Genomic DNA, 20,103 nt, shown 5'->3' with positions numbered 1-20,103 from the left:
CAGATGTTTCCATTGCAGTAAAAAATAAAGCTTGTTAATAAACGTTCATGGGGGGGGGGGCAGGGGAAAGGTGTGTTTGGGTTGAGAGAAAAGCTAAGTGTGACCGGGATTTGCTAGACAAGGGTGGCGGGTGGGAGAGCATTTGCTTGTGAACAAGCTCTCTGGGATTCTAAACCCATTCCTGCCACCCTCTGACCTTCACAGGTTACTGCTTCTCTCCCAGCCTTACTTTTCTGAAATTTGGATGAGTTTGATTTAGGTCTTATATCTTCCACCATCTTCAAACCAGACTTCAACTAACAACTGCTAATAAGAGTGTCGGAATCCTGAGGTGCGGAACGCCAATCACTCACTCATAAGCATTTCCGGTCGGCCGGGACAAAGAGTTTGAAGTCCTTGGACAGCACTTCCGGTAATGAAATCTGCACTTCAGACGTCAGTCCTCGAGCGGCACTGCGTGACCTAGCACCCAACTACGCATGCTCCACTTAGGCTTCAGGTGGGCGAGGCATGGGGTGGAGTGGGCGGGGCTTCTGACTTGTCTCGCGGTTACTGGGCAGGCGCGAGCGCGCGAGGCTCGCGAGCGACGCGGGGCGGGGCCTTGTCCGAGTCGGCAGTGCCGGTCTGGCCGAACGTCGTCGAGCTGAGGTCAGCTCAGGTGAGGAGGTCGCGCCGGAAGTACCTCTGGCCGTGGCTAGCCTTGGAGACAGCCACCGCGACGAAGTTTTGTTGTTAAGGGGGCGCGGCACCACTCAACTCTCCCCACTTTCCCTTGCAGCCGCCATGGCCAAAGGCAAAGCCGCCGAACGGTCGCCAACGGGGGCACTCCACAAGACCCCAGTAGAGGACCAGGCTGCGCGGACGCGGGATTCCGCGGAGCCGGGCAGCGGAGGCAGTCTGAAGGGTGAGTGGGCCTGAGGGCCGGAGCTGAGGCTTGTCCAGCGGGGTCGTGTGCCGGGGGGCGCTCCGGGGGCGGGGGGCGGGGCAGTCAGAGACCCCAGCAGGTCTCCAAGGGTTGCGGTGTAAGAGGGAACCTGCCGACGTCCGGGAGAGAGTGGGGCACTCGGCTTGGGCCCCAGAACAGCACAAAGCCAGACGCGTAGTCGGTGCGTCTTGGTGCCTTATAAATTGGATTCGGTTACCAGAAAGGATGACACACCAGCTTGTTGACGCTAGGGCGATTGTAAGGTTGATAGCGAAGCCAGACAGACCTTTAGCATTTGCTGCGTGCGTTTTTTACAGATGAGAAGACTGAGGGGTGTAGTGGCTTGCTGACTTGTAGAGAGTCACAAAGCCAGCTTAGAAAGTGAGATAAATGTGGCTGTTTCAGGTGGCAGTTTCAAGTGATAGGATTACCTGGCTTTGAGTCCCATCGTTCTACCATTAGAGACTTTGAATGCTAACTTTCAAAAGCTCTGTGAAACGGGTATATGAAACCATTTAATTCAGGCAATGTTTGGCGTATATGAAGTGGGGGCTAAATGTTTACAATTACTGCTACATACAGGTGACATTCTAAACTTCTCTCCTACCCCTCAAAACACCGTCCTAGTAATTTTCAGAGCTTTTAAGATTTATTTTGCAGCGCTGGGAATTGAACCCAAGGCCTTGGCACAACGTAGGCAAGGGCACTATTACTTGACCTATGCACCTATTCTTTTAAGCACATTTGTTTCTCCTCTCTCTCTCTCTCTCTCTCTCTCTCTCTCTCTCTCTCTCTCTCTCTCTCGTTTCTGTTTTCTGTCTGTCTCTCTCTTTGTGGTCCTGGGGTGTGTTCTCAGGGTCTCCAGCTCACTGCTTGCTTGCTTATTTGACTGGAGCTCTACCATTTGAGTCATGCCTCCAGCCATGCTTTTTGCTGGTTATTCTGGAGATGAAGTCTTATAAACTTTACTGCTGGGGTAAACCATGATCTTTTGACCTCAGCCTCCTAAGTAACTAGAATTACAGGTGTGAGCCATCAGTTCTCAGTTTAAATACAGTTTTAAACAAAACACACGCCCAAAACAAAACGGAACCCAAAACAAAACCAAACGAAGAAACTAAATGCTTTGATTCTATCTTGGCATGAAATTGTTTATTATTTTCCAGAAGTTGAAATGGTTAAGCTTAAGCTCTTTTAAGTGCTTTTTTATTTTTATTTTTTTGGTAAGTGCTTTTAAAGCTCATATACTTGAAGTAATCAGAACAAATGGCTATTAAATTGTCCACAGCTCATATCACATATGCTTATGTTCTACCAATAATAATAGCTATGGAGCAGCCTTCTTCCTTCCTTCCTTCATTTTTTTCTTCCTTCTTTCTTTCCATCTACTTCCCTGCACCCCCCTCCCATTTTTTGGGAACAGAGATGTCTTATGTAGTCTACAGCACTCCCATCTTTCTGCCTTAGCCTACCTATTGCTGAGATTACATCACCATACCCAATTTAGAAGTCATCTTTTAAGAATTTATAGCAGGAAATATTTATGTTTAGAAAATTTTAAACATCTCTAATTGTCTCTTTGAAGTTTCTATAATCTGGTTGTCTTTCTATATGGTGGTGAAACTTTTCTGTGTTATAGAAGGATATATCTGATCTAGCTTAAAAGAACGTTGTTCTAGCCGGGCGCTGGTGGCTCACGCCTGTAATCCTAGCTACTCAGGAGGCTGAGATATGAGGATCGCGGTTCAAAGCCAGCCTGGGCAGGAGAGACCGTGAGACTCCTATCTCCAATAAACCACCAGAAAACCGGAAGTGGCGCTGTAGCTCAATTGGTAGAGCGCTCGCCTTGAGCTGAAGAGCTGAGGGACAGCGTCCAGGCCCAGAGTTCAAGCCCCACGACCGACCAAAAAAAAAGAACGTTGTTCTGCTACTACAACAATAATACAATAGTTTTTGTTGTTGTTGTTCGTTTTTTTTTTTTTTTTTTGGTGTCCAGTCATGGGGTCTGAACTCTGGACCTGGGCTCTGTCCCTCAGCTCTTCAGCTCAAGGCTAGCGCTCTACCACTTGAGCCAGAGCTCCACTTTTGGCTTCTTTCTTTTTGCTTATGTGGTGCTGAGGAATTGAACCGAGGGCCTCAGGCATGCAAGGCAAGTGCTCTACCACTGAGCCACCTTTCCAGCCCCTACAATAGTTTCTTGTAAGGGCAATCCAGATTATTTTCATTTGGTTTGAGATGGTGGTGAGTTTTACTATTATTTTTTAACCTAAAGTTTTTTTTTTCTAGTTCATCTTCTTAGAAGTTTTATATTGTTCTGCTAGATGCTTAGCAATAACAGAAGAACAACCTTATAATCAATCAGATTAAAAAGGGAGGAATATTATGACAGCTAGCATTTATTAGGTATTTTGTGTTCAAAATCAAGAATACTATACACATCATATTATTTAATTCTCTCAATTATATATGGCTTCCTTATAAACAAGAGAACTAATAAAAGCATTTAAATGTACATAGCATTCAGGTTTACCCAAGGTAACCTAAAGTTTTCAGAAATAAAACCTTAAGACTTCCAGAGGGCCTTTATAAAAGTTTATTTTATCTTTAGAACAACACAGTCTATATCAGTTATTCTTGACTTCTACAGAGGACAAATCTCTATAAAAGCAAAAAAAAAAGTCATATCATCATGGAGATATAGGGGTTGGAGAGTGGAGAGAAGGGTATGCTGGGGGAAAAAAAGAGTAGACAAAAGGGTTATTGTGAACCTTTTATGTGTGACAGTGAAGAGATTAATTTATCTCCCGTGAAGAGTTTCTGTTGCAAGGTAGTAGGAGATAGGTTGGACTGTTTAGAATAATGTCAGATTATAGTTGCAAGGCTTTTTATTTTTATTTTTATTTTTTGGGTGCAAGTCCTGGGGCTTGAGCTCAGGGCCTGGGCACTGTCCTTGAGCCTCTTTTGCTCAGGGCTAGCACTCTACCACTTGAGCCACAGCACTACTTCCAGCCGTTTCTGTTTATGTGGTACTGAGGTACCAGGGCTTCATGTATGCTAGGCAAGCACTCTACCAATAAGCCACATTGCAGCCCACATAGCTGCTTTTTTTTTGTTTTTGGTTGTGGGGCTTGAACTCTGGGCCTGGGGCTGTCCCTCAGCTTTTCAGCTCAAGGCTAGCACTCTACCACTTGAGCCACAGCGCCACTTCTGATTCTCTGAGAGGTTAATTGGAGATAAGAGTCTCAGGGACTTTCTTGCCCAGTCTGGCTTTGAACCATAATCCTCAGATCTCAGTCTTCTGAGTAGCTAGGATTACGGACATGAGCCACCACGCCCGGCCCACATAGCTGCTTTTACATTTATCATGCTCATCTTGTTGGTTGAGAGGGGGTCTCACTAACTCTTTGCTGGAGCTGACCTTGAAGCATGATTCTCCTAGTCTGCCTCTTGAATAGCTGAGGTTAAAGGTGTGTTGCACCATACATCTATTTAATAGTGAGTTAAGCTCCTGTAGTCTTATCACTGTTAACTCCTTCCTGGCAAAACAGCTCTGTTCATTTTTCTGCTTGCTGTGTACTGGATCTCATTCTGTATTTTACCTGCACATAATGTTTATTATAACATCTTTTCAGGTTTAGAGTCACAGACAGAGTGTCACTCAAAACATTTGAGATTCATCTGAACACTCTGAAGCCTTTGGTATAAAAATAAACCATACATTGTCCAGTTGTCTTAGTGAATATATTCTTATGACAGCTCAATTTATTTATTTATTTATTGGACTTGGGGTGTGAAAGTGGGGTTTGGACTCAGGGCCTTGTGTTCTTGCTTGAATTTTTCCAATTAAAGCTGATACTCTACCACTTGAACCACATTTCTACTTTTTGCTTTTTTGCTGGTTAATTGGAGATTAGGATATCACAAATTTATTTGGTTGGCCTGGTTTTGAACTGTGATTCTTCGATCTCTCCATCCTGAGTAGCTGGGATTACAGGTGTGAGCCATTGGCACTGGTGAAAGAATTGATTAATGTCAATGTTTGGGTAAAAGATTGAATAGTTTTCTCTGAGGAATGCCTTTCAGGAAGTTGTTGGCTTGAGATACTATCTTCTTTTATATTTATCTTAATTATACTTTTCATTTTTTTTCTTTTTCAGAAAAAGCCTGTGCGGAAGCTGGGTCAGCAAGAATGTCACTTCTTATATTGGTGTCCATTTTCTTGTCTGCAGCCTTTGTTATGTTTTTGGTATATAAAAATTTTCCTCAGCTTAGTGAGTAAGTATGCCATGATAGAAACTTGAAATGTGCATATAGTTATGAGATGAAAATGAATTGCAAGCCAAATCTACTTTAGACAACAGAACTGTTGTGACTACGTATCAGTCTTCTGAAGTGCAAGAAGCCACATCTGTACTGTTGTTTAAACATTTGTTTCTAAATTTGCCTCATTATTTTCTAACAGTTTTGATTTTCTAACAGTATTGCTTCTCTAATTAAGATGTCATCTTTCCCTGGGTGTCAGTGGCTAATGCCTCTAAGCCTACCTAATCAGGAAACAAATCTCAGGATCAAGATTTGAAGTCAGCCTGGGCAGACAAATTTGTGAGACTTTTTCAGTTAGTTATCAGAAGCCAGAAGTGGATGCATGACTCAAGTGGTAGAATGCCAGCTCTGAGCTAAAAAGCCAAGTAAAAGCTCAAGGTCACCTATGGCAAACCACTAAAAAATATAATTTCAAGAAGGACAATTTTATATTACAGCCCTATACAACTGTGCTTTCTTTCTTTCTTTTGGTCTTACATATTGAGGACTAAATGGGGTTTTGGGTACAGCTCAGTATTTGATTGAATGCTTAACATTGCAAGTCCGTGGGTTCAATACCTAGCAATAGAAAAATAAAAAGAAAACCAAGTTAAGCCAGGTGCTGGTGGCTGTAATCATAGCTACTCAAGAGGCTGAGATCTGAGAATCTTGGTGTTCAAAGCCATCCCAGGCAAGAAGGTTCATGAGAATGCTCTTAATCTCCAATTAACCACTAAAAAGCCAGAAATAGACTGTGGCTCACAGTGATAGGGCACTGGCCTTGAATATAAAGCTCAGGAACAATACCCAGGCCCTGAGTTCAAGTCTTAGGCTGGAGCAAACTCCCCCCCCCCCCCAAAAGCAACAACAACAACAAAAACTGTTAAAATTTCCTAAAACAATTGGTGTGTTCTGTTGTTTTCTATTTGTTTTCTCTTATTGTTTACTGTTAGTAGTAGTGACCAAGTAAGTTTATATTTCTTCTTACAGTTGATATTGATATATAGTTGTTGTTTTTTTTGGATCCGGTCGTGGGGCCTGAACTCTGGGCCTGAGTGCTGTCCCTCAGCTCTTCAGCTCAAGGCTAGCGCTCTACCACTTGAGCCACAGCGCCACTTCAGCTTTTTTCTTTTTGCTTATGTGGTGCTGAGGAATTGAACCCAGGGCCTCAGGCATGCAAGGCAAGTGCTCTACCACTGAGCCACCTTCCCAGCATTTGATATATAGTTTTAATAAACTTAGTATTCTCTGCTTTCTTCCATCCCTATTTTCCTCTTTTCCACTTTGTCTTGTGATTTATTTATATCTGGCTCTATTCATCCACATCTCTGTCTCTTTTTCTCTTCCTTATTTTATTGAGATAGGTATGATTTTTAACCAGAGGGGGAAGAGCAGTACTGGGATTTGAACTTGGGGCTCTCTGGCCTTGCTAGGCAGGCACTGTACTATTTGAGCCATGCCTTCAGACTTTTCACTTTGGTTATTTTTGAGGTAGAGTCTTGCTTTTTGCCTCATCCTCCTTTTGTGGTTTCCTGCATAGCTGACAGGCATGTATGACCACATCTCAAGTTTTCTATTGATTTAGGTCTCCTGAACTTTTTTCCCCTGGCTGGCTTTAAGTTTGATCCTTTCAATAGTCACATCTTGGGGTTTTTTTGTTTTTTGTTTTTTGGGTTCGGTCATGGGGCTTGAACTCAGGGCCTGGGCGCTGTACCTCAGCTCTTCAGCTCAAGGCTAGTGCTCTACCACTTGAGCCACAGCGCCACTTCTGGCTTTTTTCTTTTTGCTTATGTGGTACTGAGGAATCGAACCCAGGGCCTCAGGCATGCAAGGCAAGCGCTCTACCACTGAGCCACCTTCCCAGCCCCAATAGTCACATCTTAAGTAGTGAATTGTTACTTTTCATAGTGAACTTGATCTTGTAAAACAAAACAAAACAAAAACTATAGCTCATATCCATTTGGCAAAGACCATGGTAAATTTGTTTCCAGAATTAAAAATTTTCACTTGCCACCAGTGGCTTAGGCCTATAATCCTACCTGCTTAGGATGCTGAGACCTGGCTGATCTTAATTCCAAGCCAGCCCAGGAAGGAGAGTCTCTAAGACTCCATCTCTATTAGCTAGCCAAAAAACGAATTTAGAATTTTTTTCACTTTGGAAGGATAACAGAATACATACTATATTATATAATACCGCTAGTTGTGTTTAGAGCAGCATCTCATAATCTAGTACATTAATAACTATGCAGAGAAGCCTTCATTGTAACTTCTTTTTTTTGTTGTTGGTCATAGGGCTTGAACTCAGGGCCTGGGCACTGTCCCTGAGCTCTTTGTTCAAGGTTAGACTGCTGTACCACTTTGAGCCACAGCTCTACTACCAGAGATAAGAGTCCCACAGACTTTCCTGTCCAGGCTGGCTTTGAACTCTATTCCTCAGATATCAGCCTCCTGAGTTGCTAGGATTATAGATATAAGCCACCAGTGTCAGTATTAAAGACTAAACAACTTTAGGTAAATTCTGTTTTGTTTTTAGGTTTGTTTTTTTCCCCCAGTCCTGAGGCTTGAACTCAAGGCCTGGACACTGCCCCTGAGCTTCTTTTGCTTAAGGCTAACACTCTACCACTTGAGCCACTGTACCACTTCCAGCTTTTTCTGTTTATGTGATACTGAGGAATGGAACTTAGGGCTTTATGCATGCTAAGCAATCACTCTACCATTAAGCCACATTCCCAGTTCCAGTGTCTAGTTTTTTTGATCAGTGAATAGAGTTGATTGACAGAGAATCTACAGAGTAAGTTTGTCTTTGCTCCTAATCTAAGAATTATAATGTATTTGTTAATTATATAATGATGTAATTACAAACCTTTTACATTCCATTGATTACATATTTTGTGTATGCAGGTTTTAAAATTTTATAAATGAGAAGCTATTTTAGCTTACCAGGTATTTTTTATAGGACTTAAGAAAAGTAGCATTCAGCTATAGCTATTCAGGAGCCTGAAGGAGGAGGATTCCTTGAGACCATAAGGTCAAGATCAGCCTACCTAGTCCAGAGGCTAAGATTTGAGGATTGTGGTTTGAAGCCAACCAGGGCCAAAAAGTCCATGAGACACTTTATCTCCAATAAACTACCAGAAAACTGAGCTGTGGCTCAAAGTGGTAGAGCTCTAGCCGTAAGTGAAAAAGCTCAGAGACAGCACCTAGTCCCTGAGTTCAAGCCCCATGACCTAACAAAACAAAGCATTCTAGCTGCAGTCATTGTTCTACAGATAAACACATGTAAATAATTGTACATAATGTACTTTAAACAAAAATGACTTGAAATTTTCATAAGCAAGAGTTTGTGTAATCCCCAACATGGCTTCAAATAGCACATAAAATGAAGAGAGAAAAGTAAAAAGCTACCAGGTGCTGGTGGCTCATGCCTATAATCCTAGCTACTCAAGAGGCTGAGATCTGCATGTAGTTCAAAGCCAGTCCAGAGCAGAAAAGTCCCTGTGATACTCTTATCTCCAATTAACACCAAGAAGCTAGAAGTGGAACTTTGGCTCAAGTGGTACAGTGCTAGGCTTGAACACAAAAGCTCAGGGACAGCATCCAGGTCCTGAGTTCAAGCCCCAACATTGGCACATAAACAAAAGTCAGCAAATTGCATGGGCTTAAGATTCAGCTGAATCAGCAGGATTTCAAGTTCATGACTAGTCTGGGCAACAAATCAAGACTCTGCTTTAAAGAAAATGTGAAAAATGTTCTTTTTTTCTGGTCTTCGAATTGGAATATTCCAGAAAAGGTATAAAGTATAAATTCATTAAAGTTTCTATTTGGGTTCTGTTATAAATAATTATTGACTTCAGCTTATCATGAGGATTACCCAAAATGATGTTAAATAAATTTTAATAGTTTAAACACTAGTGGTTTATTTCTTAATGTTAATTTAACATTTAAACCAATATTGGAGCATATGCTTTTAACCTTTAGTTTGAATTATTCTGAACTTTAACGTTTCATAGCCCAGAGAATTATATTGTTAAAGCACTGAAGAACAAATAATTTATAGGCTTTTAAGCTTAGTAATTTGGCTTTAATAGATTATAGATAAATTTATCAAATCATTTTGGATAAAACTCAGTGTTTTCAACTCAACTTGGATTTTATTATGGTAAAGTTCTGTTTAAAAATCTTTTACTTTAATTTTATTTCTTTAGAGAAGAAAGAGTGAATATGAAGGTCCCCAGGGATATGGATGATGCCAAGGCTCTAGGAAAAGTTTTATCCAAATATAAGGACACCTTTTATGTACAAGTACTTGTAGCTTACTTTGCTACGTATATTTTGTATCCTTTTAAATGTTTTCTAATTTTGTTCAAGAAAAGGTTTGAAGTCTGCTAGTTAAATGTTTTTCCCTTTAACAATTGTTCATGCAATGTTAAGATATTTTTTTAAAAGATTGAAAAGAAAAATGAAAAAAATTCCTGCTTTAATCCTTCCTTCTCAACCCAGTCATTTTTATTTCTGAATATCTGTTACCATTTTCTTCTGTTTTCCTTTCCTCAGTTCTTATTTGATTTATAATTGATAATTAACCATTAATTTTAAATAATTATTTTGAATTCTTTTTTTTCTGTCGGTCATGGGGCTTGAACTTGGCCTGGGCGCTGTCTCTCAGCTCGTCAGGTCAAGGCAAGCGCTATGTCACTGGAGCCACAGCACCACTTCTGGCTTTTTCTGCTTATGTGGTGCTAAGGAATCGAACCCAGGGCCTCATGCATGCAAGCACTCTACCACTGAGCCACCTTCCCAGCCCAATGTAGGTGCTGGTGGCCCATGCCTATAATTCTAGCTACTCAGGAGGCTAAGATTGGAAGATTGCAGTTCAAAGCCACTCTGGGCAAGAAAGTCCTTAGGACTCTTATCTGCAGTTAACCACCTGAGAAGTTGGAGGTAGCTCTGTGGCTCAAAGTGATAAAATGCTAGTCTTGAGCAAAACAGTTTAGGGACAGCAGCCCAGCCCTTGAGTTCAAGCCCCATGACCAACAAAAAAAAAATTTCCGGGCTGGGAAGGTGGCTCAGTGGTAGAGCACTTGCCTTGCATGCATGAGGCCCTGGGTTCAATTCCTCAGCACCACATAAGCAAAAAAGAAAAAAGCCGGAAGTGGCGCTGTGGCTCAAGTGGTAGAATGCTAGCCTTGAGCTGAAAAGCTGAGGGAAAGCGCCCAGGCCCAGAGTTCAGGCCCCCACGACTGGACCCAAAAAAAAAAAAAAAATTCCCTTAGGTTTGGTAGTATATATATATTTTTTACTTTTATAAATGTTTTGAGAATCTCCTTTTGTTAATGTTCTTTTACAAAAAATTTTAAGAAAGTTGTGTGCTGGTGTCTCACGCCCATAATCCTAGCTACTCAGGAGGCTGAGATCTGAGGATTACAGTTCAAAGCCAGCCAGGGCAGGAAAGTCTGTGAAACTCTTATCTCCAATAAACCACCAGAAAACTTGGAATGGCACTGTGGCTGAAGTGGTAGAGTGCTTGTCTTGAACAGAAGAGCTGAGGGACTGTGCCCTGGCCCAGAGTTCAAGCCCCACAACCAAATTTTTAAAAAAAAGGGTGGATGTGGGGGGCTGTAGTTGAGGAGGTGGGAGGGATGGGATCGTAGGGGAAAAACAAAAGACGCAACAATGCTAGATAAGAAATGTACTCCTTGGGCTGGGGAAGTTGGCTCAGTGGTAGAATGCTTGCCTTGCATGCATGTGGCCTTGGGTTTGATTCCTCAGCACCACATAAGCAGAAAAAAAAAAGCGGGAAGTGGCGCTGTGGCTCAACTGATAGGGTGCTAGCCTTGAGGTGAAGAGCTGAGGGACAGTGCCCAGGCCCAGAGTTCAAGCCCCATGACATGTAACTGTAACCACTCTGTACAGTATTTTCACAATTAAAAAACCTATTTTAAAAAATCAAGAGGAGGGGCTGGGAAGGTGGCTCAGTGGTAGAGCACTTGCCTTACATGCATGAGGCCCTGGGTTCGATTCCTCAGCACCACATAAGCAGAAAAGGCCAGAAGTGGCACTGTGGCTCAAGTGGTAGAGTGCTAGCCTTGAGCTGAAGAGCTCAGGGACAGTGCCCAGGCCCAGAGTTCTGACCCCATGACTGGCAAAAAAAAAAAAAAAAAAAAAAAAAAATCAAGAGGATATTCATTCAAAGAAATGAATATATTTGCATTTTTTTTTTGTTTTGCAGAAATGTGTATTTCAGTTGATCAGGAAAATTACTTCATTCTTTTTTTTTTTTTTTGGGGGGGTCGGTCGTGGGGCCTGAACTCTGGGCCTCAAGGCTAGCGCTCTACCACTTGAGCCACATTGCTACTTCCGGCTTTTTTCTTTTTGCTTATGTGGTGCTGAGGAATCAAACCCAGGGCCTGAAGCATGCAAGGCAAGCCCTCTACCACTGGGCCACCTTCCCAGTCCCCGAAAATTACTTCATTCTATGTTTACTTTTTTGGGGGGGGGGTCTAGTCGTGGGGCCTGAACTCTGGGCCTGTGCGCTGTCCCTCAGCTCTTCAGCTCAAAGCTAGCGCTCTACAACTTGAGCCACAGCGCCACTTCCAGCTTTTTTTTTTTTTTTTTTTTTTTGCTTATGTAGTGCTGAGAAATCGAACTCAGGGCCTCATGCATGCAAGGCAAGCGCTCTACCACTGAACCATCTTCCCAGCCCTCTATGTTTACTTTTAAACTGTGTATTGATGATTCCAATTTGTGGACTTTTCTTTCTTTCTTTCTTTCTTTTTTTTTTTTTGTGGTTGTAGGCCTTGTACTCTGGGCTCTTCAGCTCAAGGTGAGCACCCTACCACTTGAGCCACAGTGCCACTTCCGGTTCTCTGGTGGTTACTTGGAGATAAGATTCTCATTCTCACTGACTTTCCTGTACAGGTTGGCTTTGAACGTTGACTTCAGCCTCCTGAGTAGCTAGGATTACAGGTTGAGCCCCTGGACTTTACTTTTCTTACTGATTATTGTGTCTTCTACTTTTGTCCAGTCTATCTTCCTACTCTTCTTGGTTAATGAAATACATTATTTCTTTTTTTTTTTTGGTTCAGTCGTGGGGCCTGAACTCTGGGCCTGAGCACTGTCCCTCAGCTCTTCAGCTCAAGGCTAACGCTCTACCACTTGAGCCACACCGCCACTTCTGGCTTTTTTTTTTCTTTTTGCTTATGTGGTGCTGGGGAATTGAACGCAGGGCCTCATGCATGCAAGGCAAGCGCTCCACCACTGAGTTACCTTCTCAGCCCTGAAATACATTATTTCTTGTTGCTATGAAAATAGTCATTATCTTTTAAAACCAGATTTTTGTTTTTTGGGGTTTTTTTTTTTTTTTTCTGGTCAGTAGTGGGGCTTGAACTATGGGCCTGGGCGCTGTCCCTCAGCTCTTCAGCCGAAGGCTCATGTTCTACCACTTGAGCTACAACATGGTTTTCTGGTGGTTTATTGGACATAAGAATCTCATGGACTTTGCTCCTGGGCTGGCTTTGAACCGTGATCCTCAGATCTTAGCCTCCTGAGCCACCCACACCTGGCCCAATTTTATATTTGTTTATTTATTTGTTTGTTTATTTATTTTGTTGGTCATGGGGCCTGAACTCTGGCCCTGGGCACTGTCCCTCAGCTCTTCAGCTGTAGGCTAGTGCTCTACTACTTTGAGCCATAGCACCATTTCTGCTTATGTAGTGCTGAGGAATCAAATCCAGGGCCTCATGCTTTCAAGGCAAGCCCTCTACCACTGAGCCACCTTCCCAGCCTCCCCCCTTCCCCCCAGTTTTATTTTTTATTTTTATTTTTATTTTTGGTGGGTCGTGGGGCTTGAACTCTGGGCCTGGGCACTATCCCTCAACTCTTCAGCTCAAGGCGAGTGCTCTACCACTTGAGCCACAGTGCCACTTCCGGTTTTCTGGTGGTTTATTGGAGATAGGAGTCTCAAGGTCTCTCCTACGGGGCTGACTTTGAACCACGATCCTCAGATCTCAGCCTCTTGAGTAGCTAGGATTACAGGCTTGAGCCACCAGTGCCTGGCCCCAGTTTTATTTATTTATTTTTAAGCCAATTAGCTACTTAATTCTTTCAGAGCATTTCAGAGCTTTTTTTTAATTTCCTGTATGTTTTTTTTGTTTGTTAGTTTTTTACTAAAACCATTTGTCCTGCAAAATTTAATACTTTAATTTTTTTTTTTTTTTGGTTGTTGTGGGGCTTGAGCTCTGGGCTTGGGCTCTGTCCCTGCACTCCAACTCAAGGTGAGCGCTCTACCGCTTGAGCCCCAGCGCCACTTCCAGTTTTCTAGTGGTTTATTGGAAATAAGAGTCTCATGGACTTTCCTGCCTGGGCTGGCTTTGAACCTTGATCCTCAGATCTCAGCCTCCTGAGTAGCTAGGATTACAGGCTTGAGCCACCGGCACCTGGCTTATTTTTCTTTTCTTTGAGTTACATATATTGTATATATATATTTTTTATAGTTAACTTTATGCAAATGCTTTGGGTATATTTGTAAATATATTGAGGAAAGTGTTATTAACATAAGCTGCTTAGCGCATTTGTTTAGAAAATCACTACAATATACATGTTACTTGTTTGCCAACAACACAGTGAAGATGCATTTATATTTAGGTTCTATACTTTAAGTAGGTACTTCTACCCAGTTCTTAGAAAAATTCAAATTTGGAAATACTATGCTCCTATATATATATATATATATTTTTTTTTTTTTTTTTTTTTTTTTTTTTGGTCTGGTCGTGGGGCCTGAACTCTGGGCCTGGGCGCTGTCCCTCAGCTCTTCAGCTCAAGGCTAGTGCTCTACCACTTGAGCCACAGCGCCACTTCCGGCTTTGTTTTTCTTTTTGCTTATGTGGTGCTGAGGAGTCGAACCTAGGGCCTCAGGCATGCAAGGCAAGCGCTCTACCACTGAGCCACCTTCCCAGCTCTCCTATATATTTTTTGACAAGCAGTATTTGTAAAGTTATTTAATTGAACATACACTGTTTTAAGAAATCCATAACTCTAGTTGGTTGTGTGTCAGAAGAATCAACAGTATGAGGCCACTTGGACTACAGAGTGAGCCTTTGTCAAAAATCAAAACAAAACCCATAACTATATTGTCAGGAGGTCATCAGTAGTCACCATCATTTTAGCTGGAATATAAAGCATGAACAGGATCAAGAAATATGTAGGAAGTTCATGAGGTTTGTTCAGATTGTAGAGAACTTTAAATATCAGAGTAAGAAATTTATTTGGATACTAGGTAGACATTGAGAATTTTTGACGATATTAAAAGTGTCACTTTTGGCCCAAGCCCATTATCCTAGCTACTCAGAAGGCTGAGGTCTGAGGGGGTAGTTAGAAGCCAGCTAGGGCAGGGAAAGTCTGAGAGACTCACAAAAAGCCAGAAGTAGAGCTATGGCTCAAGAGATGCTAGCTTTGAGCAGAAAAACTTACAGTGCCCAGGCCCTGAGTTCAAGCCCCAGTACTGGCAAAAAATAAAATAATATACCAACCCCTCAAATAGCTTGTAGTGTAGCTCAGCACTTCCCTAGCATGTGTGACACCCTGGGTTTGATTTCCAAAAGATTATTTGCTAACAAAAAAATGAGCCATGGGCTGGGAAGGTGGCTCAGTGGTAGAGCGCTTGCCTTGACTTGCATGCCTGAGGCCCTGGGTTCGATTCCTCAGCACCACATAAGCAAAAAGAAAAAAGCCGGAAGTGACACTGTGGCTCAAGTGGTAGAGCATTTGCCTTGAGCTGAAGAGCTGAGGGACAGCGCTTAGGCCCAGAGTTCAAGCCCTAAAGCTGACCAAAAAAAAAAAAAAAAAAGCACATGAAATCTATCTATCTATTTTTTTTGGGGGGGGGGGTTCCGGTCGTGGGGCCTGAACTCTGGGCCTGGGCGCTGTCCCTCAGCTCTTCAGCTCAATGCTAGTGCTCTACCACTTGAGCCACAGCGCCACTTCCAGCTTTTTTCTTTCTGCTTATGTGGTGCTGAGGAATTGAACCCAGGGCCTCAGGCATGCAAGGCAAGCACTCTACCACTGAGCCACCTTCCCAGCCCGAAATCTTTTAATATAGAGTTAATACTAGTTTCTTCTATGTATTTGAAATTTTCTATTGTAAGATCTTAACACTGAAAGATGTGTGTTTAGTTTTTTAAATTTGCATGTGCTTAATTCTATCTTGACTAAAAATATGAGATTGTTATTAGGTTGAATCAAAGTGAATCTAGAGTTACTGGGATGTATGGCTGATACTGGAAGTCTGGAATTGCTGCATTTGTCAAAGGAAAAGGAAAATATGACTTATAGAATGTTATAGAAATCTGATTTGAGGGCAAGAAGCAAAACCTAGAGAAGAAATGATGTGCCATGTAAAAGAAAGTACAATTTACTGAAGCTGAGTTTCATGTAAGAGGAGGTCTCATCCTATTCAGGGATCACTAATAGATGAACAGAGGGAACTAATAGATGAAAAGTCATTTGGGCTATGAAGGAGTTTCACTGCAGTGGTGGATTGAGTAAATCAGGTTGTTGGGAACAAAAAGAATGTCCAGTGAGCCTGTGAAATAAAGTAGGATGGAGAGAGATTGAAGGGATTCACTCTTACCTGACTGACTTGTAGCTAAATTCTGTTCGGGTGAGAAAGAGGGGTCCAGATCAAAACTGGGAACCAGAGCAAGTAAGAAAAGTGTGATTACATTTTAAAAATAAGATTTGTGATTTTTAGTAAGTTTTTTATTGTGAAAATACTGTACAGAGGGGTTATAGTTACATGAGCAAGGTAATAAGTACATTTCTTATCAAGCATTGTTGCCTCTTCATTTGTGATGTTTGTCAGTCATTTTAGATGCTTCATTTAAGTGAAATCATTCTGGATGCTGATGGCTCATGCCTGTAAAACTAGCTACTCAAGTGGCTGAGATCTGGGGACTGAGGCTTGAAACTTCCTGGGCAGAAATGTCTGAGAGATTATTTATCTCCATCTAATCATCAAAATAACATATCCCCAGTACCAGCGTACATGAACCCATCTGTGCACATACACAAAGATTGGTGATTTAGTAACATCTGGTGTTTTAGTAACATCTGTGTTTAATAACATCTGGTCTTTTTGTAATTAGTAGTTAATCGAGGTAAGTTTCATAGTTAAGTTAGAAATCAACTATTATAACTTTTATGTACCTAGAAATTATATTTTCTGAAATTATTGGAGTAAAGCAAATGCATTAGAGAAGCATGTTGTTGTTTAAAAGAATTGAAGACTTTTTTTTTCTCAGATCACCGAATTTCTTTCTATATGGTATATATTGGAAATTTGCTTTAGTTTCTATTTTAGTAACACAATTTTAGTAGCATGGTACTTACTGCATTTTCTGTTTTTGAATAATAACAGTTTGAAGTTGGAAGCATTGGAGCAAGACAGATATACTTTAAAATTAAAAACTTTGTATATAATTTTACATCTTTGAATACATGTTGAACATTCCTAATTCAAAAATCCAAAATGCTCTGAACTCTCACTTTCTCAGTGCCAACATGATATGTCACAAGTAGAAAACTGCCACATGAACTCATGTGACATTTTGGTCAAATATAAGTATATAGAATACTTTGTAATGCTACCTTTAGGAAGTGTATGTATAAGGTATACATGAGTTTTGTCTTTAGATTTAATTCTCATCCTTAAGACATTTCACCATGTGGCTCCTGAATTTTTTTCCTTAGGCTAAATGCTAATATTACTTGGATATAGTCACTAAGTATAATAGTATGTGCAAATATTCCAAAATTGAAAAAAAAAAACCACAAAATACATCAGTTCTGATTTCAAGCATTTGGATGAAGGTTGCTCAACCTGTGCTGAAATATGAGTATAATCTTATTAGCATGGTAATTTCTGTATTTGTCTTTTGTCTTTTTTCTGAAATGCTAGGTTGGTCTTTTTTAAAATTCCATCTAATTATGTTTTCATCCTTAACTTAGAAGTTAACAGCTTGCAAACATTTGCTATTCCTGGCTCTATTTTTCTCAGCATACTCTCAGGGTTTCTTTATCCCTTTCCACTAGCCTTATTTCTTGTTTGTTTGGTAAGTATATAAAAGGAATTGGGAGACTGGAAAAAATAGCCTTAATTAGAATGCTGATGGTGATAATAGAGTCCTAGTCCCACTAAACTATGTAAGCAAAAATTCACTTGTTTTATGGGACTTAATATTAAAGTGCTATCTCTTAATTCTTTCAGTAAGGAGGTGTTATCCTTTGTTTTTGTTTTTTTTTTTTCTGGAACAAGAGTATTATAAACTCAATTGGATTTATAAGTGCTGTTATAGCCTTTCTTTCTTATTGTGTATTGTCATTCAGATAGTCTAAAAGTTTAGGGCATAGTGAGTCCCAGGGCTGGGGGTAGTGCTTTCATGAAGAGCAGTTAGGGTTTAAAAAAAAATCCTGAATTTTATTCTTAGGCTAAAGTTATTTATTTGATATAGTAGTAAGTTTAATCACAAGTGCCAAATTGTTTTAACTGGTCTCATTTGAGTTTGTTTGGTCCCAGAAAGGACTAGATCAAATGTTTTTAATGTATGTCATGTAGAGTATCCTCCCTATCCCTGAAGTAAGAACACTAGTAGATCTGCTTTACCTTAGTTAAATGTATCTATGTGAATGAAATGTAAAAATACAAAATGCATGTGGCTTATTATTTTCTAGTGTTCCGGACTTGGTGCCTCATTCTGCTATATGCTCTCCTATTTAGTTGGAAGACCAGTTGTATATAAATACTTAACAGAGAAAGCAGTAAAGTGGTCACAACAGGTAAACACATATTTTTTGTTATTGTTGTTTTTGTGTGTGCCAGTAGGGCTTAAATTCAGGGCATTTTGTCCTTTCTTTTTTTTTTTTTTTTTTTGGGTCCGGTCATGGGGCCTGAACTCTGGGCCTGGGCGCTGTCCCTCAGCTCTTCAGCTCAAGGCTAGCGCTCTACCACTTGAGCCACAGTGCCACTTCCGGCTTTTTTCTTTTTGCATATATGGTGCTGAGGAATTGAACCCAGGGCCTCAGGCATGCAAGGCAAGCGCTCTACCACTGAGCCACCTTCCCAGCCCCGCATCTTGTCCTTTCTTAGCTTTATGCTCACAGCTGATGGTGCTCTACCATTGGAGTTTTACCTATTCTTCTGGCATTTTGCTGGTTAATTGATATAAGAAACTCTTGGATTTGTCTGCCTACACTGGCTTTAAACCATAGTCCTCAGATCTGACCCTCCTGAGTAGCTAGGATTACAGTTATGAGCCACATTCTATCACTTGAGTCACACACAGTTCTACTTAGGGCTTTTTTTTGCTGGTTTGTTAGAGATTAAGAGTGTCATAGATTTTCCTGCTCAGACTGGCTTTGAACCTAGATCCTCAAATTTCAGTCAGCCTCCTTAGTATTTAGGATTACAGGCATGAGCCATTGCTACCTGTCAGTCTGGCTCTTTTTTTGTTGTTGTTGGTCCTGGGGCTTGAACTCTGGGCCTACGTGCTGTCCCTGAGCTCTTCAACTCAAGGCTAGCACTTTACCACTTGTCTGGCTCATTTTTTAAGTAATGTAATATAACTTTGATTAATTGAGTGGTAAGTGTGTACTTCTTACATACATTAAATATTACTTTTTGTAGAGTATTTATATATTAGCTCAGATAATTAAGTTTGATATATGGGTTTATCTCATGATACAAATTACCTTTTTGCTGGGTGCTGGTGGCTCACACCTGGAATCCTAGCTACTCCGGAGGCTGAGATCTGAGGATTGCAGTTCAAAGCCAGCCTAGGCAGGAAAGGTCCATGAAACTCTTAATCTCCAATTAACCACTAGAAAACCAGAAATGGCCGGGCTGGGTAGGTGGCTCAGTGGTAGCGTGCTTTGCATGCATAAGGCCCTAGGTTCGATTCCTCAGCACCACATAAGCAGAAAAAAAAAAAAAAGCCAGACCCCCCCCCAAAAAAAATAAATATTTTTTAAAAAATAAAAAGAAAGAAATGGCACTGTGTGGCTCAAGTGGTAGAGTGCTAGCCTTGAGCTGAAGAGCTGAGGCAAAGTGTGGAGGCCCAGAATTCAAGCCCCAGGACTGACCAAAAACACAGAAAGGGACAAATTATTTTGCCTCATAGTTTTTTTTTTTTTTGTCGTGGGGCTTGAACTCTGGGCCTGAGTGCTGTCCCTGAGCTCTTCAGCTCAAGGCGAGCGAGCGCTCTACCACTTGAGCTACAGCGCAACTTCCGGTTTTCTGGTGGTTTATTGGAGATAGGAGTCTCACGGTCTTTCCTGCCCGGGCTGGCTTTGAACCGTGATCCTCAGATCTCAGCCTCCTGTGTAGCTAGGATTACAGGCGTGAGCCACCAGTGCCTGGCTTTGCCTCATAGTTTTAAAGGTTTCATTCCATAGCCCTTGGCTCTGTTAACCTTGAACATCTTGTGAAGTAGAGCTTGATGGTAGGTGGATAGGAAGCAGAGAAAGATTAGAAGGGACCAAGGATGAGATTCCCTCAAGGATCCACTGTCAATTAGATCCCACTTGTTAATGTTTCCATCTCCCAGAGAGCAACCCCAGTTGGAGAGACACTGAGGTTTCAAGACATGAGCCTGTTGGGGTCATTTGTAAATAATCAGGAATCACAGGAGTTTTAGAGGTCATTTTGCATACTTGTTTTATAGATTACAAAATTAACAGAAATTTAATATTTTCTACAAATCCTGATCATTTACTTATAAAGCATTGCCTAACATCTCAGATTTTTACAGTTTCAATTTTGTATTCTTTTCATTATGCCACATATGTACTGAATATTAAAATAGCTATTCTATCCCATAATTTTT

General features: G+C 41.2%; 1 protein-coding gene across 2 annotated transcripts in view; it reads left to right on the top strand.

The window, feature by feature from the left end:
- Positions 1–560: 560 nt before the first annotated feature.
- Tmem41b (transmembrane protein 41B) overlaps positions 561–20,103 on the top strand; it is a 30,379-nt gene continuing 10,836 nt past the window's right edge. For both annotated transcript variants that reach the window (XM_070035279.1, XM_070035280.1), the window contains exons 1-6: positions 561–658; positions 779–904; positions 5,083–5,200; positions 9,433–9,561; positions 17,241–17,334; positions 17,954–18,058. In XM_070035279.1, coding sequence (XP_069891380.1) covers positions 784–904; positions 5,083–5,200; positions 9,433–9,561; positions 17,241–17,334; positions 17,954–18,058 — 567 coding nt within the window. In that variant the 5' untranslated portion in view covers positions 561–658; positions 779–783. The remainder of the gene's footprint in view (positions 659–778; positions 905–5,082; positions 5,201–9,432; positions 9,562–17,240; positions 17,335–17,953; positions 18,059–20,103) is intronic.

Source organism: Dipodomys merriami, unplaced genomic scaffold (assembly GCF_024711535.1).
Source record: "Dipodomys merriami isolate MVZ:Mamm:240054 unplaced genomic scaffold, mDipMer1.0.p SCAF_25, whole genome shotgun sequence".
Lineage (NCBI taxonomy): Eukaryota > Metazoa > Chordata > Mammalia > Rodentia > Heteromyidae > Dipodomys > Dipodomys merriami.
The sequence above is the reverse complement of the archived record's forward strand: the minus strand, read 5'-3'. Positions and strand labels throughout refer to the sequence as shown.